The following is a 27,997-nucleotide window of genomic DNA, read 5'->3' on the forward strand; positions in this document are numbered from 1 at the left end:
TTTTGTGTTTGGGCCGAGCGCTCTCAATTTCACAACCTTTAGGAGAAGCTTCACATTTCTTTCAGAAAATGAAAACACAACAGCCAGTTAAAAGTTAACTACAAACATGACACTTTATTTTTTAATTTTCCTGATTCAGTTACAGAAACAAGAGTTAACTGTGATGTTGTCTTTTTTTCTTCTTCTTCTTCTTCTTCTTCTTCTTCTTCTTCTTCCTTTACTATGAATATTATTAAGTTGTTTTGCTTTTTTTTTTTAATCGGGGAAAGTTTATACATAGGCATGCTGCGTCACTGCACGGTCACAGCTGTGAAAACCAATATCACCCGTGTCAGCTGCCCCCTCGTCTGAAGGCAGGACAAAACCAGGGGAGGACAGGATGATGTGGGTGGGTGATCAGTGGGCTGTCCGGGGATTCACCGACGCAACAGACAGAAAGGTTTGTGCAAGTTTCACCACAGTCTATGTTGACTTTTAAACACGGAGACAAAACCAGTCAGAAGATTCACTTTATTTCCCCCTCGATTCTTTAACCTAGCCGGGTTAAGATGTTATCAGGTCCAGTCTGGTCTCTCTTCTATTTTTCTTTTTTTTTTCCAGAGGAATCGTCACGCTCCCTTTGGACCCGTTCTCCTCCCCTGACTTTTAAAACCTCAAAAGAGCCAGCTCTCTGTTGTGTTCAAGAAAGCACAGACATCACATGTGTCATCTGATAATACACTGAAAGTATGATTGCTGTCACATGACCCTTACATAAATAGAGTAAGTATTCAAAAAGTACGTCTGAGAAAGGTTTTACATGTAGAAATGGTGATAAGCATGCACAGATAGGTAGTCGACGAGTGCAAAATCTACAAAGTCACACAGAATTGCTGCTTTCTTTCTTTCTTTCTTTCTTTCTTTCTTTCTTTTCAATCTGTTCCATGTTTTTTGTGAGTCTTCCCCAGAACGCAAAACCCTCCTGGGCCTCGTCTTGTTTCTTCTGAGCTGTTCGAGCTGGATAGAGCCTGACACTCTGGCTCTCTATGGCCACAAATTCTGGCCTGCTGGTACCAGTCCTATTTTAGACTAGCCACTGGGTAAGACATAAACACACACACACAGCGGCGGGCCAGTGTCGGTCCGCTGCTCGTCTTAGTTACAACCAGGAGTCACCGAAACAACAAGCAAATTAGTTCTCCGACCCTCCCTGCTGTATTTTCTCCCCAAGATTAATCGCCGCTTACTGCATTGAGTGTCAAAATTCACAGCCTTTGTCATATATATATATTTTTTTAAATCTGGAAAAATAAAATAATGAGATTTGTTTTGTTTTTTTGTTTTTTTTTTGCACCCTGTAACTGTTAAAAGGAAATGAGCGGGACAGAGCGAGAAGTGCAAGCAACGTAAATCTGCCCGGCAACTCATATCCTCGAACGTTAATTACAAAAGAAAAGAATAAGAGCGTGACTAGCGTTGGCAAAAACGGTTCAGAAAAGATGCTAATTCTTAGAAAATAAAAAAAATAATATAAGACACCAGCAAGAGGAAAATAAAATAAAAATAAAAGCAAACTGTAACAACAAGCGTGTATAAACAGAAAGCAGTGTAAAAAAAAAAAAAATAATAATAATAACAGGAAGAAGAAAGAAGCCCCCCAGATAAAAATAGATGCAGTCAGTCATGCGACACCGGTGTCTAAACTCAGTCTACGGTTAGAAAATAAAAAAAATAAAAATAGAAGAAGCGACCAAAAGCTTTACAGCACTACTATGTACACAGCTTGTCAGAGAGTGAGAGCCGGTGTCACGACACGGAGTGGATGGGCGTGTGTGTGTGTGTGAGTGAGTGTGTGTGTGTGTGTGTGTGTGTGTGTGTGTGTGTTGGGGGTCCTTCCTGTTGGCACGTGGTGGTGGTGGTGGTGGTGGTGGTGGTGGGAGCGGGGGTCAAGATAGATCCCACCGAAGAGAGTCGGGAGGGGGGACGGACGAACGAGATGAGCGCATAGAGCCGAGCGTCGACGTCAGGCAGGCGGACACGGACGGACCCGCAGCCGCTTTGCATGTGAATCGGAATTGCACAGAATTTTTGAGGGGATTGGGGAAGGGGTGTTGGAGACAGGGAGAGGAAGGAGGGGGCGGAGTCACGGGGCTTTAATCTCTCCCATTTCGTCCACCTCCCCGCCGTCCTTTTATAACCCCACTGCTGTTCTTGATCTGATGCGCACGCTCACACACACACACACACACACAGTGTGTCACTCACAGTTTGACGACCTCAGCTGCGTCACTGCAGTTGTGCGGGAGAAACACGTTTAGCACCAGAATGCAACCCCCTGGACTTGGAACAATTTGGAAAAATGCCGACGAATCACAAACACAGACGGGAGGTGGAGGAGGAAGAGCAGCTGGAGGAGGAGGAGGAAGAGGGTGTGTGTTTGAATTTCCGCGCTCGGCTTCCTGCGCGATGGGAGGCGACAAGTCTCTCCTCTCACCGAGCCGCCGCTGGCCAGTCGACGGGGATGTGGGATGTAGCGACTGTTCTGACCTAGATTCCCGCAGCTGTGACTGACCGACTGACTGAGTGACTGACCCACCAACCTCATCGTCCAATCAGGGTCCGCTTCCCTTCAGTCGCTTTTTTTGTTTTCTCTCTCTTTTTTTTTGTACATCTCAGCAGCTCCTCCAGCAACGCGTGATGATCCACAGGGCGGCCGCTGCCGCAAAAAAAAAAAAAAAAAATCTGGTTTCACAGTTTTTGTTTCACATTTTTTTCCAAAGTGTCCATGCAGGTGAGAGGATGCAGGGGAAGAAAATTTGCAATGCAAAAAACCTGCAGAAGAGATTGGTGATGGTGGCAGGAGGGAGGGTCGAGAAACCGGTCTGGACGAGGTGCAAAGGTACAGGTGTCAGGGGTACACACTGAAGTTTTTTTTGTTCTTTTTTGTTCTATTTCCTGTCATACACTTGACATCCACAGAGGTTTGTTTTTTATATATATTTATATATATATATATATATATGTATATATATATATATAGAGGGCGCTGCTCACATTGTGCGCTCGCCCGTGTGCTCCGTCTCTCACTGACACTGTGGGTGGATGGAGGACAGAGCCAAACGTTGGCTTTATTTTGCACGCCAGCATCACATTTTTGCATCACTTTCCTGGTCGACAGGAAGTATAGAGGGCGAGAAAAAAAACAAAAAAAACAAGACGGTGGAGTTCACAGTTTCTATCAGAGATGCTAACAGTGCTGCAGTCTTGTGTGTGTGTGTGGGGGGGGGCGAGGGGGCAAATCAAACTAAGGGAACCAGAATGCTGAATGTCGATTTTGTCGTTGTAGGTATCTGAGTTTTGTTTGCGTGTTTTGCTACTTGCTGGTCGAGCCTGTTGACCCTTCTAGGGGAGATTTGTGCGCTAGAAGAGCTTCGGCTCTGTCCTCCATGCCTGAGCGTCCCTGGGTCTCACGCACACTCATACTATGGTAGATTGGCACACAGTCAGTGATTGAGTCTGTACACAGAGTGAAGGCGGTCCACGTCTCTAGTCCAACCCAACCCAGCCACGCGTGGGTGGGGGGGGCGGAGGGCCCTTGTCTCGGACCCCCGTCCCTCCTCAACCTTCCTCATCCTCTTCTTTCTTTCCTTCGTTTTCTGCCGCACGTCCGTCGTTCGCTCCGCCTGCTGCTCACCACAACTGCCTCCCCGTGTAGGTCGGCGGGGCAGAGGGGACCTGTAGTGGAGGGAAATGCAAAGTGTCAGTAGGAACGACTCTGCAGAGCACCATCACTTGTGCATGCAGCAGCGACAACCTATATTTTGGCACTAGCCTAGAACGTAGCAACATTTAACTGGGCGCTACGTGTAGTTTTAATTTCATCGATACCAAAGCTTCTTTCTTCCTGCTGCTTCAGCGCTACGCTAACCGCCTGCAGAGGAGGCTTCCGGATTTTTCCGATTTCACTCTGAAATGCTTCACTATTCAGTTAAGATATTCTCACGCAGCTTCCACTCGAGCCTGGGTTCATCCTGCTGCCTGTTCCTCCCTCGATTGCGGGGATCAAACCTTATCCCCCACGTTGCGTTGCTTCCGCAACTCAATGTTTCCCCCAAACATTCATTTATTTGTTGCGCCTCGCCACAAATAAATCCTCGCCCGCCACAAATTGTGTTTCTATTTTTGGCACTGCGTGCTTGCCCTTGCTGGGTGGGTGCAATGCAGATGCAGGGTACGCGTGGAGGAGAGGCCACAGCGCTTCCTGTATCCATCACAATCTGCTGCTGGCTGTGCTGCGTGAAAATGTAAAGCTTCGAATGCACAGCAAAGCAGCCAGAAAGAGACAAAACCATCTAGTGCTGCTCATGCTAACGTGGCTAACCTATGCTAGCTGACTCACTCCCGAACTTCTTATATGTCCACTGCTTATTTATTCAGGTAGCAGTCAATTAGATTTGGCCTGTAAGTATTCTCGAGTTTGATTCCGTGTAACTGCTATAGAATCAGCTCCGGCTTATGATTTGACTCTGTTATGCGTGGCATTTCATAAAGTGACTAAGCATCTTTTCGAGCGAGGTATAAGAAGAGCAGTGCCCATTTCAGAATAAGACTCGGTAAACGGGACTTGTGTGAAGAAGCTTTCTTCCCCTCTGATGCCGCTCACTGATGATGCTGCTACCCATACAGTCCAGCCGGCACTTGAATCAGCGCCACATCTCTGCCGGCGTGCTTTTAAATCACCGTTTGAAAATTCCTCATTTAATCCTTTTTTTTTTTTTTATCTCAGGCCCCTCGAGTATCGAGCGCGCCGTATAAATAAACCTGCCCCGTCTTAAGAAATGAACGCACGCAACTTCCGTCGGTGCAGACTAATGATGTTTTATGCAGAGCGGAGCCCCGGAGAGAAAAGTCGGCATCCTCTTTGTCAGCGAAACTGGCACGTCTCGCCGCCACGTCGAGGAATAGTGTCAAGAAATGATCTTTTTTTTTTCGACTCTGGTGGCGTGTTTGTTCAGCAGTAGGAAACTTAGAAAGCTCAGAGGAACGAGCCAGAATTCCCATTTATCCCGGGTGTCAACGGCCGAGTGTCAACGGCGGAGTCTCATCGCCGACTAGACCAGGCATGGGCAAACTGTGGCCCGGGGGCCATATGCGGCCCCGGTAAGCTTATTAATCCGGCCCGCCAAACTTGAAGAAAAAATATTAAGAGGAAGTAAATCATGGAATAGCTGGATATCATCCACTTTTTCAGTGTTTTAAGAGCTAAATACAGTGTTGTAACTTTGTTTTTGTTCTTTTTAAATTGACATTGAAGCAAATGTTTTCTACATATCCCATGACATATAGTTCTTCCTCCTATGAGGTGGGTCACCACAACACTCCATCCATCTGCTGCTGCTGCCGGCCCCCTCTGTCACATTTTAGGAGCCATTGTGGCCCCCACCTGTCAAAACGTTTGCCCACGCCTGGACTAGACAAAAACAACGCAACTTGTTCAACACACGGAAGTGCACACAAACCAATGTCGGACGATCGAGTGAGCATTTGCAACCTCATCCATGCGTGTGCCCGTGAAGCGCGACACGCATTGCCCTCCGGTGAGCGTGGCAGGCGCACACACACACACACACACACACACACACACACACACACACACACACACACACCTCCCTCATTCCTGTGCAATGACGTTTTATGGGGTCGGGAACGCACAGATGTGCATGCAGTCCGGTCGGCGAGCGAGGGAGAGCGGCGTGTACCTGCGACTGGGCGGATGTACTCACCGCTCCCCCGTTCAGGATCATGGTCATCTCGGTGGGCTGGTACACGTTGCTGCGGAACGGAGCGCTGGGCCTGGCGCCCGTGTTGCTGTTGTGCTGCCCGCCGCCGCCGCCACCACCGCCGCCGCCGCCGGTCCGCAGGCCTGGCGGAGAGCAGTTCGCCATGAGTCAATGGGGTCACACACACAGACACACACATGTAGACACAAACACACACAAACCACTCCTTTGTAATCCTGCGCTGGCCAGCGTTTGGGGATAACGAGTTGCGTGCAACGTCGATACGTACTTTAACTACAAAGTAAAAATAATTGTAATCAGTTATATTGCTTGGAAAAATGCATAGTTGCATGATTACAGTTATTGGTGGAATTATTCTGACCAATTTTTACAAATCGGGCTTAATCTTCAATCATTTCAATTTTGTTGCCTTGCATCGTCTTCTGACGCAAGTTTTACACGATCCTGATGCTTCTGATTGATTCTCCCATCAAGTTCGGAATTGCAGCAAAAATTGGGAACTAGAGATGGCACACACAATGAATGCCAATGCATTCAAAAAGACAAGTCGCATTTTCAACTGGGGGTTCATTGAGTAAAGGAAATGGTTAAATGGTTGGTGTGCAAACATGTGATTGATTTTGCTGATTTCAGAGAAAGTAGGTTATGCTGCCCTGATCTTGTATCTCAGAGTGATCTCGCAGTAAAAAAGAGGTAATGAAGGTTGACTATGTTGTGGCTATGGTTATTGTGTTGTTGTTGTTGTTTTTATTTTGAGCGCTGCTGAAGTCTAAATAGTTAAAAACATTTATTCAAAATTTAGAAAAATGAACAAAAGTTAATCAAATGTAATTAGCTAACATTAGTCACTATGACACTTACGACACTACTATTACATCTTCAATAGGGTAACTTGTAATTGTGAGCAGTTACAGACATGTAACCAATCACATTTGCAAAGCAATCTTCCCCACACTGACGTTGACCTAGATTCCACTTCAGCCCGTCAATGTTTTTATCACGTGTGTGCCTGTGCGCGCGTGCGCGTGCCTGTGTGTGCAGGCCACAGAGACGCTACCTGCGGTGTTCTCGTCGTTGTATCCGTAGCCCTGGTTCTCCACGAACTGGCGGTGGGACAGCGGGATGTCCTCGTCGAAGCTGGTCTCCCTCATGCGCGTGGAGTTCTGGGACGTGTCGAAGTAGTCCGGCGCGGTGGGCTGCGGCGGCGGCCTCAGGCACACGTGGGACTCGGGGATGGCGTGGAAGACGAGCAGCAGCCAGCCCTGCGCCACCAGGGCGATGGCCAGGGCCGGGTCGTTCCAGTCGGGGGACCTGCCCAGCCACTCGTTACCGTACAGGTAGAAGCCCACCCAGGCCGCCCAGAGCAGCAGCGACAGGATGCAGGTGACCAGCAGCCACACGGCGCTGCAGCGCCACTGCCGCGTCTTGGCGCACAGGGCCAGCAAGGCGGCGACGGTGGCGGCGAGCAGCAGCGCCAGCACGTAGCTGCATGCCAGCGAGAAGTCCATGGGCAGGTACTGGCAGGCGGCCCGGCCCTCCCTCAACACGGTCAGCAGGAGCCACTCGGCGGCGATGATGCCCTGCACGGCGCTCAGGCCCAGCGCCAGGCTCGTCAGCGCGCAGCCGCTGGGGCTGCGGCGCTCGCGGCCCAGCCGGCGCAGCCGCACGCCCTGCGCCAGCAGGCAGGAGAAGCAGACGGCGAAGAGGAGGCCCCAAAGGGCCCGGCGGAGCAGGCACAGCGACTCGTCCTGCTCGATCAGGTAGGCGAAGCTCAGGCCGAAGAGGCCCAGGATGCCCAGGAGCAGCAGGAGGATGGGCCCCACGCCGCTGCGCTTCTCCGCCTCGCCGATGTGGCGCAGGCGGCACAGCAGCACCAGCGCCAGCAGGACGGCGGTCAGCGCCCCGCTGGCCGCCACCGACTCCACGGCCACGCCCCACACCGAGTCCAGGTCGCAGAGGAGGGTGTAGGGGCGCACCAGACCCCAGCCGCAGCCTCGCGGGAGCGGCCCGGCGGCGTCGGGGTCCTGGGCGGCTGCCAGCAGCAGCAGCGGCGAGAGGAGGAGCAGGAGGAGGGCCATGTCTGAGGAGTGGACAGAGAGCGGGAGGAGAGAGGGTGAGTCACTCTGGTCGGAAATGTGTAAGATACAAGTCAAAGTTAAAAAGTTATAGTCCCAGTTAGGGATACAAATGATCGATTAATTCATTGATCGTTAGTTGATTGACCTTATCGATCGATTAACGATTAATTGTTAAGAGACGATTTTTCCTGAGAACCTAAATTTCACAATGAAAAATGTGTAAGGAAGACATTATTTAGCCCGTAAATAATGTTGAGGGTCCAATGTGCCCCATTTTTTACATTGGAGAACAGCAAAAACATCCTAAACATTGATCCTCTGACTTTAAGTTGACTTCTAATGGGTCACAGTTCAACTTTTTTTTTGTTGTTTAAAAGTAACTTCGCTCTTTCCTGCCACTACACTGTTATAATGATATTAACTAATTAAATTGTATCTATTAAATTCTTAATGGACAATAAATCAAAGATCGAATAATTGCTGTGACCGCCTCCCCCCTGTGCGTTGCCACCAACGGCAAAACAAAAGCACGGCGGTTCAGTCGGGGTTGAATGACGGTGAGGCCTCGCTGGTGCCGCAGCCCCGCCCCCTCTTTCAAGGTTTTGTGAGCTTTTTTTTTTTTTTCAAGGTTTTCCTTTTTGACTTGAAACAAACAAGCATGTACGTGTTGTGTAAAAAAAACAAAACAACCAACCCAAACAGAAACACAGAAAAGTCCCGCAAAAGCTGCCTTCAGTGCATTCAGAGACAAAACTCAACTTCAAGAGGGTTCTAAAGCCGCAGGGTTTTGTTGGCTGTTCTTATTTTTTTGTGACATTTAATGGTCAAAAATATTATCGCAAACAATCTCAGTGTTCATCCCTCATATCGTGATCTCAAACCGGATCGCACACCTGCTTGTGACGTCAAAGTAAGACGACGAAAAACCCTCAGCGGAGCCACGTTCTGCTGCAGATACACAGTGGCACAAGAGGCCACTTCCTCTTCTTATTATTAGACAACAAAAACACAAAAGCTATTTATTTTTAGTGACTTTTCCCCGACGACAACAAATTAAAAAACACACATTAGCATTTTTCTATTCCATTTCGTGTCCGTCGATCCCTTTCAATGCGACGCGCCAGGCCTTTGGAAAGAGACAGAAGGTTCCAGAGAGGCGTTCACGGGCAGCCTTTTTTTTTTTTCTCCCTCGGTCTTCGGGCTTCTGGGGGCATCTGGCAACGTGTGAGACGATGCAGAACATCAGCAGCGCGCACCAACAGACGCCGCCCCCAGCGCAAATACAAAACGCTTTGATACGTTTTTGCGCAGCGGAGAGGAAATAAAGCGGCGAAGAGCGCCGCGCCGCAGCTGTCAGTCCACCTTTCTCCTCCATCCGTCAACGCCGTCAGACTCGCAGACGCGGACGGACGGACGGACGGACGCACGCACACCAGCGCCCGACGCGACGCGGCGTGCGTCGTCGCATCCGTCTTCTGCTGACGGCTGATCCATGTTTTTGCCGTCGGCTGTTCTTCCGTTACGTGGCCGAGCTCTGAGAGATTCTTTCCAAGACGACTCATTCAGCCAGTGTGCCAGACAATACGCTCTCAGGAGGAAAACACGCACGCACACACACACACACACACACACAAATATCTCACGGCCTTGCCAGACTCAAAGGCCTGGATTTGGATTGTTGAATTCCAGCAGGTCCTCGGAAGACATAAAGAAAAATGGTGACACGGCTCAAGCACAATATTTACATACCACCTGACTGACGCTGGACGTCCGCCAGCCCGTCTCAGTGTACTGTAACTACAGCAGGGTTTCATGTTCGCGAGAGGCAGCGAGGTTGGTTTAAATACGCGGCAGACACGGGGTCACAGGTCGCGCACATTCCTTCCAGCGAGTGCCTCATTAAGTGGGGCAGCGAAAGAGACCAAACAAAACCCTCGATGCCCGATTGGCTCTATTTATAAACTCCGCTTCGTCTTATTCCGAGGAAACTGTTTCTTTGTGGATTTTCGCCGCGAGGCCTGATTTGAATGTTTGGTGCCTCGCTCGCCGACTGTTTTCACTTCTTCACTACACTGGAAGTTGGTATGTAACTTTTTGCTACGTAAACGTTTAAAGCGAACTTTAATTGATTTATATTTTATTTGTGTTTATTACCATTGCAGTCATTATAATTTTATCACTGCATTTATTACTAGTCAGAATTTTTATTAGTAGTGATAATAGTAGTAATGTAATGGTAATGTAGTAATAGTAGTAGAAATGTTAGTTATTCAGCTCTTTAATTGAACGAAATTATTGTTTTTTTATCAGAATTTCAAACTTTTTCTCTTGTGCACGGAAATTTTCATGCATAACTTTAAAACAATTTTCCTTCAGGTTGCTGAAGCTCTGGTAAGTAGTTCACTTCCTTCCCAAACTGCTCCTCCATCCACCCTCCTCGTTTCCAACCTTTTCATGTGCCTCCTCCCACATCCACTCAATTCAGTTGTTGTTTACTCCCTGAATATCGTGGCCAGCATTCTTGAGCACAAACATGCATGTGCGTGCATGTATCCGTGCACGCGTGTGCACCGCGCTCTTTCATGTGTCCTTCGGAGATTCGTGCTCTGCGCGTCCCTCCTCCTCATTACCAAAATTCCCCGCCGCCTCGTCTCCCCCTGGTTGCTAGTGGGCCGCATTAGCATCAGTCAGGAAAACACCTTGTGACAAACGTGCACATCCGACTGATAAGCCCCTGCTTTGTCATGCCGCGTGCTGCCAGGCCCCTGATAACCGCGGCTGCAGCCCCCCTCCCCTGCACCTCCTCCACCTCCCCCTTCTGTCTTGGAGATGACAGGAGGAACGCACACAAAAACAAAAAAAGAGGAGGAGGAGGAGGAGTGATGGGGAACAATGAGAGAGGGGCTTCGCTCTGTTTCGGTGCCTGTTCCTCTTTTGTGCTGTGCAAGTGGAGAGAGAGAGCGAGGCAGTGAGGTGGTGGTGGCGGCGGCCGCGAGGCGACGTGTCCACACTAGCGGCCGCTCGTCCCCTCTTTCAGCAAATCTGAACGAAATCAGCAATTTATTATATATATATATATTTTTTTTTTTTTGCACAGATGGCCGCCCTGCTGGCTGCTCCCTGTTTTGAGTTTTGGAACGTGATTTGGCGCGCCGCTCCGCCGAAAGCTGAAGGACTCACGCACACACATGCACACACACAGGCTACCGGCGGCCACGCACGTGCGAAAACACCCCGATGCTCCCGCTAAAACGCTTCCTGTCGGCCCCTGCGGCGCACGTCCTGCAAATTTTCACCATCCTTCATTTGGGAGTCAAAGACGAAGGAGACGCGCAGCCTCCAACCCTCTGCTGTGTTGCGGCACAGAGGACGCCGCCACCGCCGCCGACTCACCATCAGCCTCCCACCCTCTCGTCTCGTGCTGTCACTCGCTCTCCATGTGGCCATATCTGCCCCCCCCCCCCAGAATCTCCTCCATCCTGTCGGATTTCTACGTCACCTCTCCCTGAAAGCAGCAGCAGCAGCAGCAGCAGCAGCAGCAGCAGCCTCCCTCTGTGTGTGTGTGTGTGTGTGTGTGTGTGCTGCTGCTGCTGCATTTAGAGACTCGCCTTGCACATCCTCCACAGCCCCCACAGTCTCTTTTCTCCTTTTCAACATCCCAACGTCCCAAACGCGCTGTTCTTTCTTCCATTTTGGCTCCCCCTCCTCCCTCTCAGGCCTCCCGGCTTTCGCCTTTTATTCCCTCGCTGTGCGTCTTATGTAACTGAGGAAGGATCCATCCAGCTCCTGCCAGTTTGCCTACATGCCCCCACCAACACCCCTGCCCGCCTCCCATGTCATGTCACTAGCATGTCCTGCACGTATGCCTGCCCGGCGACGATGCACTCGTGCACCGGCTCGGATTAGCATGTAGATAACAGCGTTGGTGCTTGTTGCCATGCACCGTGCAGCAGTGTGCCCTGGAAACTGTATTGTGTCTGATCCAGGATGGGCGGCCACTAGGGGAGGAGGGAGGAGGTGGGGGTTGGGGGGGGGGGGGGGGTGAATCTATTGGCCAGCCCCCGCACAATTACTCTCAACTCAACTATCTGACACGGAAATGGAAGTGGATGACGTCTAATTACAGCCGATTTAATTGGAGGGATTATTTCATTTTGATGAGTCGTTTTCAATTCTCGCTTTTATCCCTCCTCTCTCATTTGCATGGCCTAATGGAATGATAATGGAGTGAGCGAGTGCGCGCGCGCGCGTGTGTGCGTGTGCGTGTGTCTGCTTGAATTACGCGCTAATCCAGCTGTCAAGGTGAGCAGGTCACATGCAGGACCTGGCCTGGCATCTGCTCACTTCCCGCCTCTCCTCCTGTCCGATCTAGTGTCCTCCCTATAAAACCGATGTTTTTCTCTTTCTGACAGCGCATAAATTTACATCCTACATCAGTAGCTGGGTTATTACATAAGGCCTTATCAGTCTTGTAAAATTAACCCGGTCCGCGTGCGCGCCTTGTCTCGCTGCATGAGATTTGCGGTGGATTAAAAACAACACGACCCAAATAAGCCTGCGTGCACTGGTAGCTACTGCAAGTTTCTTTCTTTTTTTTTTCCCTCTCCTTCTTCTTTCTTCTTTGGCACGGTTGCTCTTTCATCAGTTGCGGCTTTTCACCTAATCTTTTCTAAAACCTTCTGTGAGATTCGACGCGCGGTAATTAGCTTGAATGTCTCCTATAGCTGAAGTCTGGCAGGAAGCGAGAGGAAGCAGAGTGATGCATTAAGTGCCCGCGAGGATCAGCCTTCTATACCTGAGTTGTTGCGTAACTACATATGCATAATTTTCTTTGATAATCGCCTTTCACTTTGTCACGTTTTGTACCTCAGAAAAGCTGCATTCGAACATTTGTCGCCGTTAGAAGTAAACAAAGCCTCGTGTGTGTCGTCGATGTTTTGGTGAAACGAACCACAGCTTTGGAGTTTGGCCCCACCGTGATCACACTTAGAAAGCGGCAGATAAAAGCGCTCTGTCACGCTGGAGCACATGGTTATTGTTGTAATCCACAAGCTTGTGACTTTCCAGAGGTGGCTAAATCAAGTAGTTCAGCTGCAGTTAGAGGCCTCCTACGCTGGAAATTGAAAAGTGTGGCCAACTTACACACCACAATTCTGAGAGGGATATTCCTCATTTAAATTACACTTGAAGAGCCCCATATTCTGCTAAAAAAAAAAAAAAAATCACTCTGCAGAAAAGAGAAAAGTCCATCATTTAGCTCTTTTGCTTCCAGCATTTTTCACAAAGTGTCGTCTGAGTTGAAGAATTGAAGCTCAGAGAACGGCTGTAAAACAGGATTTTTGCAATCGAACAGACCTGGCATCCTGCTGCGCCGACACTTGTCAGATCCAACGCAAGTTCCCCGAGCATTTTCTTACTTCCAGCCTGTTAATCGCTGTCATTCCGGTTCATTATTTTGGGCCGCGTGCAAAAAAAAATGTACCATCACGACTGACAAAACGTCCTCTCGTCCTCTCCGTCTCCGATCTCCGCGGCTCCGTAAGCCTCGCAGTTGACGTCACCAATCCCTTACGGATGGCGGCGCCGGAAAAAAAGATGGGGAATAAAAAGCTTTAGGAAGGGAAGATAGAGTCACATGGGTTGCGATTATGACTCGGGGGTGGAGAGGGTAAGACCAAAAATATACAAATCACAAACAGCGACTAGTGAGGCTCATAAAGCTGTGAGTCTCTCCGCCGTATTGGCCTCCTGGGTGTCGGCAGGGAGAAAGTGCCAGTGGAAGCATTTTCCCCAGGCTCTTTAGACGCCCTTCGCCATCCTAATTAGGCCTCATTACAATGTGGCTGGCTCACTGTGAGACCATATGCTAATTGACTTAACAATTAACAGCGCCGGCGCTTTGCACCCCGCCCCACCCCGCTGCCTCCCCTCCACTCTCCTGAAACAACGACCAACAAGGGGCCACTTATGGGTCAGACGCGAAGGCATCCCGGGACCGGAGAAACCCGGAGGCCCCGAGACTCGCTCGGGCCTTTTAGGCATCGCAGGAGTCGTTTATCAGCCAGCGAGTGATGCGATCTCACGACGGGGTTGCTCACAGTGGCCCGCAAACAGAGATCAGATGTTTGCTGATCAGAGGAAAGGAGGGGGGGGGGGGGGACTGGAGCAAGCTTTGCGCCTGGAGTGTGTGTGTGTGTGTGTGTGTGGGTGTGTGTGTGTGCATGTGTGTGTGTGTGTAGTAAGGGGGTTGGGCGCGCATGAATGCAGACGCACATATGAAAAGAAAAGCAAGGGAAAGTCCTCATGGGTGCAAGCGCAATCCGTGTAACTCAGCTGTGTCACGCCTACATGCATGACTTCCCATATACACACACACACACACACACACACACACACACACACACACACACACACACACACACACACACGCACGTGCACGTCTGTCCAAACAAGGTGCATATGGCATCGGCGCTCCGAGGAGATCCTGCCATTGCATCCTTCCGCCCCCTCGAGGACGCTAACGCACCCAATTGGCAGCTTGACAATGAACAGCTCCGCTCTCCTGAATATTGATTAGTGATGGAAAACCGAGCTCCGTCAAATAGGCCCTGGAGCTTTACTGCGCACGCAAAAATAGTGCGCGGACAGAGCCGGGGAGGCTGCGTAGTGTCAAGCGTCTCCTCAAACACACGATCCATACATGAGCTTGCTTCGATAAACTAGTTTACTTGACACAAGGTGTGCGCTTTGAAAGCCCAGCGTGAGATTCGATAGCGTATTGCACACACAGCGTTCATGTTCAATCCCTGTTTTCTACCGTCCAGCTTGACCCCACATCCTTCTTATGTAAAAAAATTGCCAGAATTAAATTACGCAAAATCACCAGAACTCCCAACAGACCCGGCCGCCTCCTTACGAGTGGATCTCCTCTTTAATATAAATATAAACACTTATAAATATTAAAAAATATATATTTTTAAATGTCACTTTTCCCCTTTAAACCATAACTCAGGGGTCCTTTAATTCTGTCTCCAGCCAGGCACCCATTCCCGGGGGTCCTGAGGGTGGTGGGACACCCTTGGCTTTTGCTGACCCACTGAGCAGCTTCAATGCAAACACGCATTTGGAGACCACCACCACCCACCCACCTCTGCTAACAATACCGGCCACATGGGAGGGTCCCTGGGGGGTTCCAGAAGAGTGTGTTTGTTTGAGCACTGGGGAGCATTGTTGTGTGTGCGTGTACGTGCATGTGTGTACGTGTGCGTATGAGAGAGAGAGAGCGAGAGCGAGAGAGGGAGGGAGGGGGAGGGAGGGGGATCCAAATATAAAGAATGACATCTAACCCCGATCCAAAGCGGGGCGGGGGTGATTGACACTCCTCCACTGAAATATCCTGATGCATTGTGGACTGAAAATGGAGTCGCAGCAGAAATAAAAGAGGGAGCGAGACCTCTGTTGTTTGGGTTTTTTGTTGTTGTTGTGGTGTTTTGTTTTTTTTGTTTGTTTTTTTTTTATCCTCGTGAGAAAACGAAACGCACCGGCCACGCCAGTCAGTCAGTCGGTCAGTCGGCAGATTGCACCCAGGTCATATGGAGTCTTGAGAGCCTTTAACATGCTTTTGCCAAATACCACCTTGATGTCAAAACCCCGCCAGCCCTGTGCGTAAAAAAAAAAAACAACCAAAACCGCAGATTCTCCAACCACGGTGGACGGTTGGACACTTTTCTGCAACATGTCCCCCCCCCCCCCCCCCCCGACACACACACACACACTCCCACCCCCCGTGAAGTGCGCATCCCCCCCTTTCGCATTTTGGTGCATCGACGTCGCTTTTCAGTCTCGGGGGACCGTCGGGCAACTTCCACCTCTGGAGTCCTCAGTCCCCGACGCTGCTCTCAACGTCATCATCGTCTGCAGCGGCAAACGCACTATTTCACGTTTTCATTTTCCACATACACCCCCCCCCCCTCCCCCCAACACACACACACACACACACACACACACACACACACACACACACACACACACACACACACCCCACCCCCGTCTTACCTTATTCAGTGTAAACAAATCCAGTGGAGGACGAAGGCAGATGCACAGTTACTCGGGCACGACAGGGGTCGCGAGCAAAAAAATAAAAAAATAAAATAAAAATGTCACATTTCGGATTCAGCCGTTGCGCATTCGCTTCCCATCCACATGGGCACGTACGCGTTCAGCCCCAGATGATGAATCCTTCCTTCCGTCTATCCTTCCTTCCTTCCTTCCTTCCTTCCTTCCTTCCTCCCGTGATAGTAAGATCCCGGTGCTCTTCAGCCCTGGTCCGTGGTCCTCGGAGGCAGAAGAGTCATCGACCAACGTGGACCGAATGACTCCCAGCAAAGCCCCGGAGCTCAGTGGGGGGTGTCACGGCTGGAAATGTGGCCGAGAATCTCGGTCCGTTTTGTTTTCCGTCTAAATTCTTTGTTCGGCTGTGCGCATCTTTTGATTTTTAATTATCAATTTCTTAATATATATATATACATATATATATGTTCACTCGCCTGCGCCGACAAAGGCTCCGATCATCCAAATTAATAAAAGAAAGAACCTCGGTGTGTCGCAAATTTCCCCCGGTGATCCGCCTCTTGTTACGAGACACGCTCCTGCGCTGTGAGCGCGTCGCCAGAACTGCGCTCCAGTGCAACGCGCGTATTATCCTCTCTCTCTCTCTCTCTCTCTCTCTCTCTCTCTCTCTCTCTCTCTCTCCCCCTCTTCTCTCTCTCTGCGTGCACGCACACACGCATGCACAGAGGCACAGAGAGAAAGTGACAGCTCTCTACCAGGGCCACCACCGCGGTCCCTGCCGAGCTTACCGTGCCCCTTTTACGATGGTTAAAATTAATGTTGCCCGACAGAGAAGGCGGAGGGGGGGTGTTTGGCGGGGGGGGGGGGGGGGGGCTTATTAATCGTCTGGACCGCTCGGTGCACACGAGCACGTACGGTTGGCAGGCACGCCTCCTTACACACAATGCGCGAGTGGCCAGGGGAACAACAACACGACTGATGGCTCATGCGCGCACATGTCCGCTCCCTGACCGAGAGCTCCAGTCAGAGCCGCTCTGGCCTCCTTCTACACAGCAAAGCAAGCCACATGAAAAAATTATGCGTACAGCGATTTTTATTTTTATTTATTTATTTATTTATTTTGGTCCGTAAAGTCACGTGTTTAAGCAAAATTCCCTTGCGTGTGTTTTCACAATAAACGTCAATGGCTCGAGAGCTCTAAAAATAAACAGATTTTTTTTTTTTTATTGCAGCAGTAGCACTCCGTCAGTCTTATTTATAACTGCACTTGTAGCGTATTATTACTGTTTTATAGTGTCATCCATGTTTTTTTCACAAGTGCAAAGCAGTGTCAACCATTTAAATAATTAAAAAAAAAAAATCCTGCCATGCAGTTTTTTCACCATATTTTGGTACTTTAGAAAGATCCATTGACATGGCACTCGTAGTATTTCTAATTGTTGGAAAAGTACATTCAACTACTGGAAAAGCAAAAGATTGTTGTTGTTCTTGTATTATAGTGCAAAGCCCACTACTGTATAGCAACCTGCTGTAGTTTCTCAACGACACTTATTCTGAAAGTCTGCTGGTCTGTTTCCGGAAGTTGCCTATGCGAACTTGACGGGAGCCGCTGTGCCCCTTATTATTCCCACCTCTGGTCACATGTTTGTCCCCTCAGCTGCTCCACTCCATCCACTGGGGAGCCCCCACCCCTCCCCCGCCACCACAGCGAACACCCCAACCCCCTCCCCCCCCAAAACCCCTCCTTAACCTCCAACTCCTGGCGGTGCCTTTATCCCCCGTGCTTGATGTAAGCGGGTGGAAATGCTTTTGCGGCGGCGTTGTCACAGCTTTGCAGCGGCCTCCCGGAACTCTTATCTCTGCTGACAGGCAGGGCTGGCCGCAGCCTGGTGGCAGCCATGACACCTCTGATCAGGTAGTCAGAGCCATACAGCCACTGGTGGAAATTATAACTGTGCGCCGTCATCCAGCACACCCATAAATGTCCATCTTCTCACAAAGACCTGCTGTGTTTCGCTTTGTCCAACTGAGGAGGTGATTTTGGGGTTCTGAACCTCACTGTTATTCTTGTTTCCACGGTGCAAACTGAACCTCCCCCACTAAGATCTGCACTCCACCCTGCTATTTCACTTTTTTGGCGAGGGGGGGGGGGGGGGGGGGGGGGTCTGGGCGTCTGCCTTTTCCCAGCCCCGTCCCCACCTTCCTCACTTTCCTTTTCACGCACTCAAACGGACAAATACATGAAAAGAGAGAAGAAACGCGAGGCCCTGGGAGGAAGGTGGGGAGGCGTATCATATGGAGTGGCAGCTGAGGATGTGGGACTAATCTGACAGGTGCAGCCTTGGAAGAGTGACAGCATGGGAAGGAAGGGGGGAGGGGAGAGGAGGGGTTGGAAAGGTTGAGTGGGGGGGCGGTGGGTTTCCTTTCCAAAGACGACTGAGGAGATTAATGGTCCTCTCACTTTATCGGCAGCAGACATCATGAGCGCTGCCCAGTCTCGTCTCATTTGTTTTCAACATGAGGGTCCTAATGTCACAAAGGACAGCCCTTTTATATATATACATATATATATATATATTGTGTGTATATATATATATATATACATATATATATATATATATATATATATATATGTATATATATATATATATATTGTGTGTATATATATATATATGTACATACACATATATATCACGAGCAATCTTTTATCTTCATTAATCATCCATCCATCCATCCATTTCCTATTGTAACCGCTTCTTCTGCACCCTGGTTTGCAGGCAATCTTCACTCATGATAATAACAAAGACCTTTGCAGGGTTCTGTCACTGGATAGTTCACAAAAGCAGGTTTGACCAACACACCCTCTGTGTTTTGCACAAATCTTAAGATTTCAACAATAAGGTAGAGACACATTGGCTTTCCTACAGTCTGACAAGGACGTAAATTGTGAAATGACAGATTAAAAACAATGTTTCAATCTGTCATTTCCGTAACAATTTGTTTTCAGAGGTCTCTTTAAAGCGACCCAGCTCAAACTGTCCGAGGTCTGCCGCGACCTTCAAGTGCTAAGGTTTGAGCAGTGCACGTTTGCATCCGCGTGCACGGAGCCGCCACGCGTCACTCACTGGAGAACACCTGCTCCCGTATTTATAGCGGGTGACGAGGTAACTCTGTCGCCAAGAGAGGTCCTCACTCGTTGACCGTTATGGCTTTTTGGACAGGCAGTGGGCCCTAACTTTGGCACCGCCCGCAGAGTTATTGTTCTTTAATTAGGGCGGCACGTGAAGTCTCACATGTCAACAGGAACTGCAGCGTCTCAGCGTGGGTCTGCTTGTCCGGCGTTCAACCCACTCCTAGTTGATTCCATTCTTCGCGTCAGCCTTATCGTTTGTTTTCATTTAATTCCCACAAGTTTCCAGCGTCATTTTCTCTCTTTTGACTCCGGACCTCTTCGCCTTGTTACACCCACCATCGCTCCTCCGAGGCTGTCTGGCTTATTGGCCCCCACACAATGAGCACGAGGGGGGAAATCGGCAGGGTTTTGCGTTCGTTTCCAGTGACATGGATCAAGACGAGAGCCTGTGACCCCCACAGGATGTTTCAACTATGACAGGATGCAGGTGCCACAAATCCCCAGGAAGGGGCCGCTCTAATTTTAAAGATCACTCCGTTTCCACGCGCACATCCTTTTTCCAAAGAGACTGCCTTGGCGTCTGAAGTGAGATCATTGAAACTAGCATGTTGACTTGGTGCACGCAATAAAATTCTAACTCCAATCAAAGGGAGCTGGAGAGGAGGGCGGAACTGGTGTATTGTGCTGAAGAGGCAGGAAGAGGAGGTTTAAATCTCCACCTGCATCCAAATGAGGAAGTCAGCTGATGCAGACCTTTGAAATCAGCTGATCCAGCAGAGTGAAGCGTTCCTCTCATGACTGCTGTTTTTCCTGCGTGATGGTGCTTTTTGTGTGGTCGTACCTGAGATACACCTACATCCGATTTAATCAAAGTATAACTGAGTTTTCAGGGTTTTCTTATGATAAAACCACTTTCTGAACCGTGTCATGGTAATGAAGCCGTTTCCATGGTTGGTCTTGGTCCTCTGAGTCAAAGCCTTGGTCTTCGGGTGTCTAATTTCACTCATCTATCTGGCCAATCCAAAGAATTTTCAACCTCTCTTGGCATTACATAGTGTCCATTTTTTGGAATGAAAGCCAGAGCCGACTTCTGCGAGCTGAATTAGAAGAGGATGAAGAAGTGCCAGCTGAGCTGCTGCTAATGAGGTTGATGCGAACGCTAGCACTGACATGTTGATTCAACTTGGACGACCTTGGATGAGAACAGAAAGATTTGCCTCGTCTTTACAAACCTTCTCTCTGGGCTCTTTGCCAGATGCCGTCCCATCCATCATGAGCAACATGTCAGGTTATTTGCAGCCACGTGATAAGTAGCATGTTTTCGATAATCCATGACCTCATCTGTTTATTGCTCTGACTGAATACCCCTGGGCTGTCGCTGACCATTCAGAATACCCAGAAGTAGAGCCGAGTGTGACCTTTCCAGTTGGCACGGCCCCACAGATGGAGATGAGATATTAAAGGTTATGCGTATGTGACCCTGTCAGGGCTGTAAAAAAAAAAAAATGTTTAGTAACAGGAGGACGGCACACAAAAGGCTCTAATCTGACTGCTTTGAAACACCGCCACACGATGCGCTCTTGTTTTCACTCAGCGAGCCTCAGAGCCCATTTTGTCAACCCCTCAGCTTTCTCAATAGTTCCAAACAGGATTTCACCCATGGAGGGTCAGGCTGAGGTCATTGGAATAAAGGCAGCGCCAGGATTTACCTTCCAGGGGCTGCGACCGTGTGCCACAACCGGCGTATTGTCTTTGAAGCCGATTTCAAGAAACCAAGAAAAAAGGCCAGCGTAGAAAGAATAAATTGTTCTGGAGTGCAGAGGAGAAACGCGTGAAATCCTGGGAACGATCCAGCATTCAGATTCGCTGTTCACGCCCTGTGAGTCTGAATGCTGCGGCCGCTACACCCGCAGCGTGGAAATTCTGATGCTAATTATTCTTAGCACGCAGAATTCAGCCTCAATGTGATTCCAAAACAACAAAAAAAAAAGTGTTTTTTTTTCTTTCCCTCGGTCACCTTACAGCAACATAACAATAAAATGCACTGCACCAATCCCGGTCTTACACCTCTGGAGGGGTAAATGCAGTGCTACCTTCGCCCTCCTGCACAATTGCCCAGCCAAGTGAAAGCTGTGTTGTCTGGAGCAATTTTTTTTTTTTTTTGGGACCAAAGAGCCTTTGTCACTTAATCGCACTCGGCCAGCCACCCACCCGCCCTGCGGTCTCTTTGGAGTCCTGACTGGGAGGAGAGAAAAGATTGGGGACATGGATTTTGGGATGGCGAGGGGATTATTGGACAAGATCATAGGCATGCCTTCGGAGATAGTGGCGCGTTCATTACGCTCATAGCAGCCGACTCTAAGTCCATCACCCCCCCCCACCCCCCCACCCCACCCTCACCCCCCTCCTCCGACACTCAGACATGCCGCTCACCCGCTGGGTGGAAGCAGACACCACACAGACATATAATCCCACCCCCTTCCTCTCGCCACCCCCCTACTAAAGGTCTGTCATCTGATGTGACAACCCACACCCAGCCCCCCCATCCCTCTCCCGAACCCCCCAACCCAGACTTGCAGGACACAAATAAGCGTATTTGTGATTTGCATATGTACCCACACGCGAGTGCACGGGGAGGATTTTCTGTCACAGCATGCTCTCCTTTTTTTCCCGGAGGTTTTCGGGGGGGAAAGTGAAGGATTACCGCTTTAGTGGGACATCGTCCAGATGTACCCTAAACGCCTGTCTGATACCATGAAGTTAAAGCCGCCCGCACTCCAGTGAATCCCATCCGATGGTTGATTTGCAAGAAGCGACTCCACAGCAACAGTGTGCCTTCACTCTCAGGCAGCGGCGGCGGCGCTGGCGCTAATGTTTCTCTCTCGGGCCTCTTAACTCGGGATCTAATAAAACGACGGGTCCATCAATCTCCTGACAGCGCCGCACTGATGGGCCATCTGTATCACAAGGGCAGTCAGGTCCTTCAAGGCTAAACCCTTGTTCATGTTGACAACACATTTTCCAATTGTCCTGCTCAAGTTTTTTGCCGTCCTGGCTTTGGAACTTTCACATCACGTTTTTCATCTCCCTGTTTTCCTCAACTGTTGAGGTTTAAAATTAAGCAATATAACAAAAACCTGATATATTTTGTCCTCCTGCCTTGGGCCTCACCGACTACATGGGACTTGCACTTGCAAAAAGCAAGGCCAGGCCTGGGATGGACGGATCTCCTCTTAAATTAATCTCCACTGGTTGGTCCCGAAGGAGCACAGCCATTTTTGGGAGCGAGGAGCCATCTCCTAGGTGAGTGCCATGGCAACAGCCAACAAGGGCCTCAGCTTTTCTGGGCTGTCCTTTCTCATGCGACCGATCAAAAGTGGCAGTCCAGGTTCTTTTTTCTTTTTTTTCTATATATAAATATATATTATGTGGCGTCTCTTGCGCTCCCCCCTTGTCCATTCTTCGGCCTCTCCTTTTCTCTCCCTGTGTGACACGGGCCTTGTTTGCCCGAGGGAGGGTGTGAGAAGATTGCAGAGGGTTAGGGTGTCTGTGGGAAAATGTTGCCAGACAACCAAGCAGCATGTGACAGCGAATACGGTCTGGGACAAAACAAGAGAGAGAGAGAGAGTTGGAATGGATTGTAGGATATGGTAGGATTGCAGCAAATCAAGCAGATCTGTGCAAGAGTGAGTTTTTGTTATGGAAACTTCAATGACTGAATCAAACCTCTGTTTGAATCTTCAGCCCCTCTTGTTTGCAATCATTTGGAATTCAGCTTTGAAATTTCTATCACCGACTCTCATTTCCCTTTGTGACTATTATGTAATCACTTTTCTCATTTTCCTTGCAGATTAAGACGCAGCGCTTACAGAGTTGTTTGTTTTGTTTTCATACAGTTTCATCTTGAACATTTATAAATGAGCCTTTCTTCAGTTCAACTGTCCTGATGATTTAATTTCCCTGTCCTTGTATCTCTGGTGTTAAATATATTTACAACAAAAAACCCATTCATTCTAATTTAATTTCCCAGTTATTCAGATTGCTGTGATAAATGTCTTTCCTAAAACCTTAAAATAATATTACACAAATGCCCGACACTCTAGAAGTAACTGCTTGGAATATTTCCAGCCGGTACTGCAAAGACAAACCGACATCAGAGTGGTATTAGAGTTTATTACATTCAGCGGACAGTGATTAACTTGAGTGCTCAGCCAGTACAACAGTAGCTTAAATGAGAAGTGGACACATACTCCTGCTGTAGGTTATTATTAAAATGGATTTCACGTCACAAAACACATGCCAAAAGGTAACTCCCTTCTCTTACTATGCCTGTCAGTGTGTGTTGGCGGAGTGCCACCCTGTGGATAAATGTGGAAGTTTACTGAAACGGACACTTAAATAAACGGGGCAGAGTAATGATGCGTTCTTGTGCTGCAAGGATGGGCCTTATGAAGGGGAAAAAAGAATAACTGTTGAGGCAAAAGTGCATGTTGAGCACAGTCGTCAGCTACCCTGTGTTTTTTGCTTTATATCCACGTGCATTTTCCGGTATATTATTTAATTGACCGCCTCAAAATCCTCCCCGAACGTGGAGGCTAGCGGGACATTAGAGATCTCAGCCAGGCCAGGTAGCGGGACACTCTCTGGACAATGTAGCCACTGCTGCAGTTGGCTCCCGCCGGCTTGCTGACCACACCGGTCAGGAAGGTCACATCCCTGTACATGGTCAGCAGGGGGCTGCCGGAGCTCATTTGGCAGTCGGCGTTGGGGCTGGGAGCGGTGCAGCCCATTTTGTTGGTGATCAGGTTGGGGTGATCCCTCACGCAGTCCGGCAGCGTTTTGTACGTCAGGTGGTTCAGGGTGGGCGCGCCCTGGAAGGAGGAGGCCTCGCTGGATTCCTTCCAGCCGGTGACGATCGTCGGGGACGACATATCCTGGAGCTTATCCGCAAAGTCTCTCTCGGGCAGGCAGGCGGGGAAAATCTCTGGCCGAAAGCCGATGAGGGTGTTCAGCTCGAGCACAGCCAGGTCGTTGTCGGGAGCACCGTCGGTGTAACTTTGGTGGTAATGGATCTTCTTAACGGACAAGGTCCACGGCGCTGGCAAAGAGGTCCCTGTGGAGGTGCAAGACGAGACGAATGGCTGAAAGTCCTTGGTCATTGCACAGTCAATGAAATGCAGTGGACTCCTTTGCATGTTGGGTGAGAATGTTGCTGTGATTGAAATTATATGAAATTATATAACCTATGGTCACTGTTGCTGTGCCTTAGTAAGCGTTGACTTCCTCTTCATTCTCACTGGTATTATCAACCTGGATTTATTACTCTGGTGAAAGATATTTCATCTTGCTAGTACAGGCCTGCTACTACTGGTGTGTGTGTGTGTGTGTCACTGTGAGAAAAAAACACTATAATAATGGTTGCCGTGTATGACTGTGACTTCGAGTTGTGAACAAGGCAACCATATGGTTGTGTATGTGTATTTAAGGCAGTGGTTCCCAAACTTTCTCTGTCACGCCCCACCTTGGAGGAAGAATATTTTTCATGTCCCAACCCCCCCCCCAAAAAAAAAAAAATTATAGGGTGTACCTTCAAATCTGGACTGATATATATATACATGACACACTTTTGATTATCTTGCTCTTGTCTTAATCTGGTAAATACCCCCAAAATGGTTTTGCAATATCTAATGCCGCTCTTTCATGTCTACTCCACAGCCGCAACAATTTATTTTTCCTACTACTCACCTACAACCACCTGAAAGGTTGGGTATCTCTTTGCACACTCAGCCGTAGTCAAGACCAGCTTCCCTGACAGGATGACTCCGCCACAGAAACCAGAGGACTCTGAATTCTTCAGGAGGGCCTGTCACCGAGAGGAGAGGAACGCCAGCCGCGTGAAAATGGAGACGTCACTGAGGTACAAATGAACGCCATTTGTCGCGTGTCAGTTACGTACCTGCCAGGGGCACTCTGTGGAGGAGCAGGTAACACCTGCATAGTTGTTGCGCGCATTGGTGGACTGTCGCTCGGCCCACTCTGTAGCAGTACGCGCCCTTCCGCAGGGGTAAGGAGCTGAGAAGAGGATGTGTCGTTATTACCCCCCACAAACGAGATCATCAGTTTGGAAGAATTTTAATAAAATATGTATTTTCAACATTCAAAGTATTTGCTAATCTGCGTCGTCAGATGGATTTGGGGATTAATTAAGCAAATGTAATAGTCTCTCGCATTTTATTGTAAACAGAGGGCCAAAATCTAAATTATTTTTTGGGATTCTTTTTGAAGGGTCCCGGAGTCTTGGATAAAAAATAAAAATCTGAAAATCCGATAGAATAAGGGGCCTTTTTTGTTGCGACCACGACATTCGACACTGTGGTAGGGCAAAAGTCATTTGTTTCAGTAGAAGGTTGGATAAAATGAAGGGATGTACCTGCAGACACACACGCGTTTCTATCCGTGTTGCTGAGCGTCCATCCCTGAGCGCAGGAGCACTGGTAAGCTGTGTAGCCAGGCTTACAGAACTGGGAGCAGCCCTTCTCCGGCTCCATGGTGCACAGCGTTTGGTCTGCATGTCAGAAACAGAGAAGGAGGCTTGAAGCTCTCACACAGACATTACTTGAAAAAAAACAAAAAAAACAGGACAGACGACGGTGGCGTCTGCCTCGCACCTATTTCGCAGTGGATGCCCGAGAAGCCCGACTTGCAGACGCAGTCGTAGCCTCCCACGCTGTCGGAACACATGCCGCCGTTCTTGCAGGGCTTGCTTGCACACTGGTCTCCATCTAAACGCGAAGGAGGCGCGGCGGTGAAAGGGTGTTTCAACGAGGACGTGCCGTGTCTATTTCAAACCAAGCACTTACCAACATAGACGGCCCAGAAGAGATCCTGCAAGATAAGACATGCAAAGTCATCCCCTTATGTGAAGACGCTGTGGTGATGCAAACTGTAAGACCGAGGAGCAGCTGACCGTTTGGTACGAGTCCGGGAAGAAACGCCTGGCCTGCTCGTACGTGCACACGTTCTCCATGCAGACCTGCTCCATGGTGGAGCCGGCGGCGTTGCGCTTCTGGCGGTGCATGAGCGAGTTCGCCTGCTGTTTGTCCAAGAACACTGCACGTAGTGAGAGTATCAGATGTCTCATCCACAATAAGATGAAATACAGACGATCAAACAGGCTTCAAGCTATTTACAGAGATTAGGAAATATTAAAAATTTCGAACCTGAGGGATTGATAATATCATGCTGCTGATAGACATTTTATAAAAATGCAAACAAAAAAACAAAAAAAACTTTCATCATATTTTAAATGTTAAGTCTGCTTTGAAATCCTGCAGAAGTAAACAATGAAGCTAATTCAATTAATGACAGAATAAAAACCTAATCAAATAAATCATGCTGTCATTGCTATCCCGTCATGCAGTTCTGCTGACCGCCATGGCTCCATGCTGGTCGTCTCACCTGACTGGGGTGTGTCAAAGGTGGCCACCACCCCTGCCAGCAGACAGAGCAGAGCAGGAGCTACGCTTAAGGAGTGCATGGCGACGTTGGAGCGAGGTGAGGAGTCAAGGTGTCTGCACAGAGGGGATCAAAGTGTGGAACAAAGATTTGTTGTTGGGAGGAAGATGGGAGGAATGAGAATGAGATGGAAAAATCATTATATAATCCTATGTCTCTGGCACAGAGTTTTCCCCTAGTAATTATTGGGATTATATGAAGAAACAACAAGATTGATTAATTGCCTGTGTCAAGTGCAATGCAATCAAATAAAACCGCCTACAATCCCCTCTACAGATTTACAAAACATATATAGAGTATATCGAAATCACTTAAATGTCTTGATATTAAAATACATAAATTGTAGAGCCTGTTTTTAAATACACTATAAAATAGCAACTCCACCCTTTTGCTTTGCATGAAACCTAAGTGGTTATGCAGCTAAATATACATTTTGACGTGAGAAAATCAAGTATACGGATGATGCTGTGGAGGGCTTGTCTGACATATTACATAACGCAGTTACAAACCATGTTCCAGGGCAGTTTGACCGTGCAGCTTCTGTTTTTGCCAGTTGTAGACAATCACATTTCTCCACAGCATATTACAGGGTTTTTATTAATAATAAATGAGTGGCCAGTAAATGACCTCATACGACGATCATCAGTGATCGTGCATTTCTCTCCCCCCCCTTAAGGCGTTGCCATATTGGTGTGCGTCTACACACTGTAAACAAACGGGCGGAGGCCTCGTCAATAAAACAAAATTCAGATTCTTTCAAAGAAATCAACGCAATTTGCATATCAAACTTGTAAAACATGTCGAGCGTGCGTATGCGTTCGCAGCGTTAGCTCAACTGATGCGCTACAGCAAATAAACAAAAGGCGGAACCAAAGTGGCGTGCAGCGGTAGCGGCCCGGACACCGTTAAAAGCAACCGTTACTGTTGTTATCTCTATCTTTGCTCCGAAAACCGTCCAAGCGTCTCACACGCGGACCACAAAGCGATTCCGAACGGGTTTGTAACGTCGCCACAACATGGGTGTAACTAACGGGGACCAAAAATAAAACGCAGAACTAAATAGCAATAGTAACGACATTGATTTAAAAAAAAAAAACAGCTAGGTAGGTACTAACCGTTCCGGACAGGACGGCGATTCCGGTCCGGGCTGTTATCGCGAACAGATCGAGCCGATCGGTCCAAATTAGTAGATGATGAGAAGGTCCGAGCTCGCCTGCCAAAGCCCTCCTCCTCGCCGTTCCTATGGTTCCAGCGCGGAGACTGTGTAGTGACAAATATACACCATCAGAGGACGCTGTCGGACAGCAAAAGAGGTCACGTACAACGACGGAGTCACCGAAACCAGCGACGATGAAGCCCCTTTGCTTGGCTTCTTTTTCTTGTCCGGCACAAGGTGTATGCTAAAGCACTTTTGAGGTTTG

General features: G+C 48.8%; 2 protein-coding genes and 1 long non-coding RNA gene across 4 annotated transcripts; 1 reads left to right on the plus strand and 2 right to left on the minus strand.

Annotated features, from left to right (window-relative positions):
• Positions 1-87: 87 nt before the first annotated feature.
• gprc5ba (G protein-coupled receptor, class C, group 5, member Ba) lies at positions 88-16,726 on the minus strand. 2 transcript variants are annotated; one of them, XM_076024216.1, is made up of 4 exons: positions 15,914-16,726; positions 6,831-7,860; positions 5,739-5,892; positions 88-3,714 (listed from the first exon to the last, which is right to left on the minus strand). In XM_076024216.1, the coding sequence occupies exons 2-4, from the start codon at positions 7,856-7,858 to the stop codon at positions 3,670-3,672; spliced, it is 1,227 nt and encodes a 408-aa protein (XP_075880331.1). In that variant the 5' UTR covers positions 7,859-7,860; positions 15,914-16,726; the 3' UTR covers positions 88-3,669. The 2 variants fall into 2 exon arrangements, with proteins under 2 accessions (XP_075880331.1, XP_075880332.1); XM_076024217.1 differs by having other exon boundaries at positions 5,763-5,892; positions 15,914-16,721.
• A 1,896-nt stretch (positions 16,727-18,622) lies between these two features.
• LOC142886939 (uncharacterized) lies at positions 18,623-25,223 on the plus strand. Its single transcript, XR_012926466.1, has 2 exons — positions 18,623-22,364; positions 24,777-25,223. It is a non-coding gene; the product is annotated as an uncharacterized LOC142886939 (long non-coding RNA).
• On the minus strand, positions 23,215-27,848 carry proza (protein Z, vitamin K-dependent plasma glycoprotein a). Its single transcript, XM_076024219.1, has 9 exons — positions 27,692-27,848; positions 26,520-26,632; positions 26,029-26,171; positions 25,922-25,946; positions 25,730-25,843; positions 25,492-25,626; positions 25,018-25,133; positions 24,807-24,924; positions 23,215-24,174 (listed from the first exon to the last, which is right to left on the minus strand). The coding sequence occupies exons 2-9, from the start codon at positions 26,596-26,598 to the stop codon at positions 23,657-23,659; spliced, it is 1,248 nt and encodes a 415-aa protein (XP_075880334.1). The 5' UTR covers positions 26,599-26,632; positions 27,692-27,848; the 3' UTR covers positions 23,215-23,656.
• Positions 27,849-27,997: the final 149 nt, after the last annotated feature.

Source organism: Nelusetta ayraudi, unplaced genomic scaffold, assembly GCF_046127955.1.
Source record: "Nelusetta ayraudi isolate G7.1 ecotype Tasmania unplaced genomic scaffold, CSIRO-AGI_Nayr_v1 ptg000016l, whole genome shotgun sequence".
NCBI lineage: Eukaryota > Metazoa > Chordata > Actinopteri > Tetraodontiformes > Monacanthidae > Nelusetta > Nelusetta ayraudi.

Bases quoted from the DNA above. Each gene is read 5' to 3' on its own strand.
- proza (XM_076024219.1), bottom strand. From the start codon at position 26,598: ATGCACTCCTTAAGCGTAGCTCCTGCTCTGCTCTGTCTGCTGGCAGGG. The intron at 25,947-26,028 runs GTCAGCTGCTCC...CTTATCTTGCAG, and splicing joins TCCCGGACTCGTACCAAACG to GATCTCTTCTGGGCCGTCTA. The intron at 24,925-25,017 runs GTACGTAACTGA...TCTCGGTGACAG, and splicing joins CCACAGAGTGCCCCTGGCAG to GCCCTCCTGAAGAATTCAGA.
- gprc5ba (XM_076024216.1), bottom strand. From the start codon at position 7,858: ATGGCCCTCCTCCTGCTCCTCCTCTCGCCGCTGCTGCTGCTGGCAGCC. The intron at 5,893-6,830 runs CTCTGTGGCCTG...AGGCCTGCGGAC, and splicing joins GAGAACACCGCAGGTAGCGT to CGGCGGCGGCGGCGGTGGTG. The intron at 3,715-5,738 runs GTACACGCCGCT...CCTCCACTACAG, and splicing joins GTACATCCGCCCAGTCGCAG to GTCCCCTCTGCCCCGCCGAC.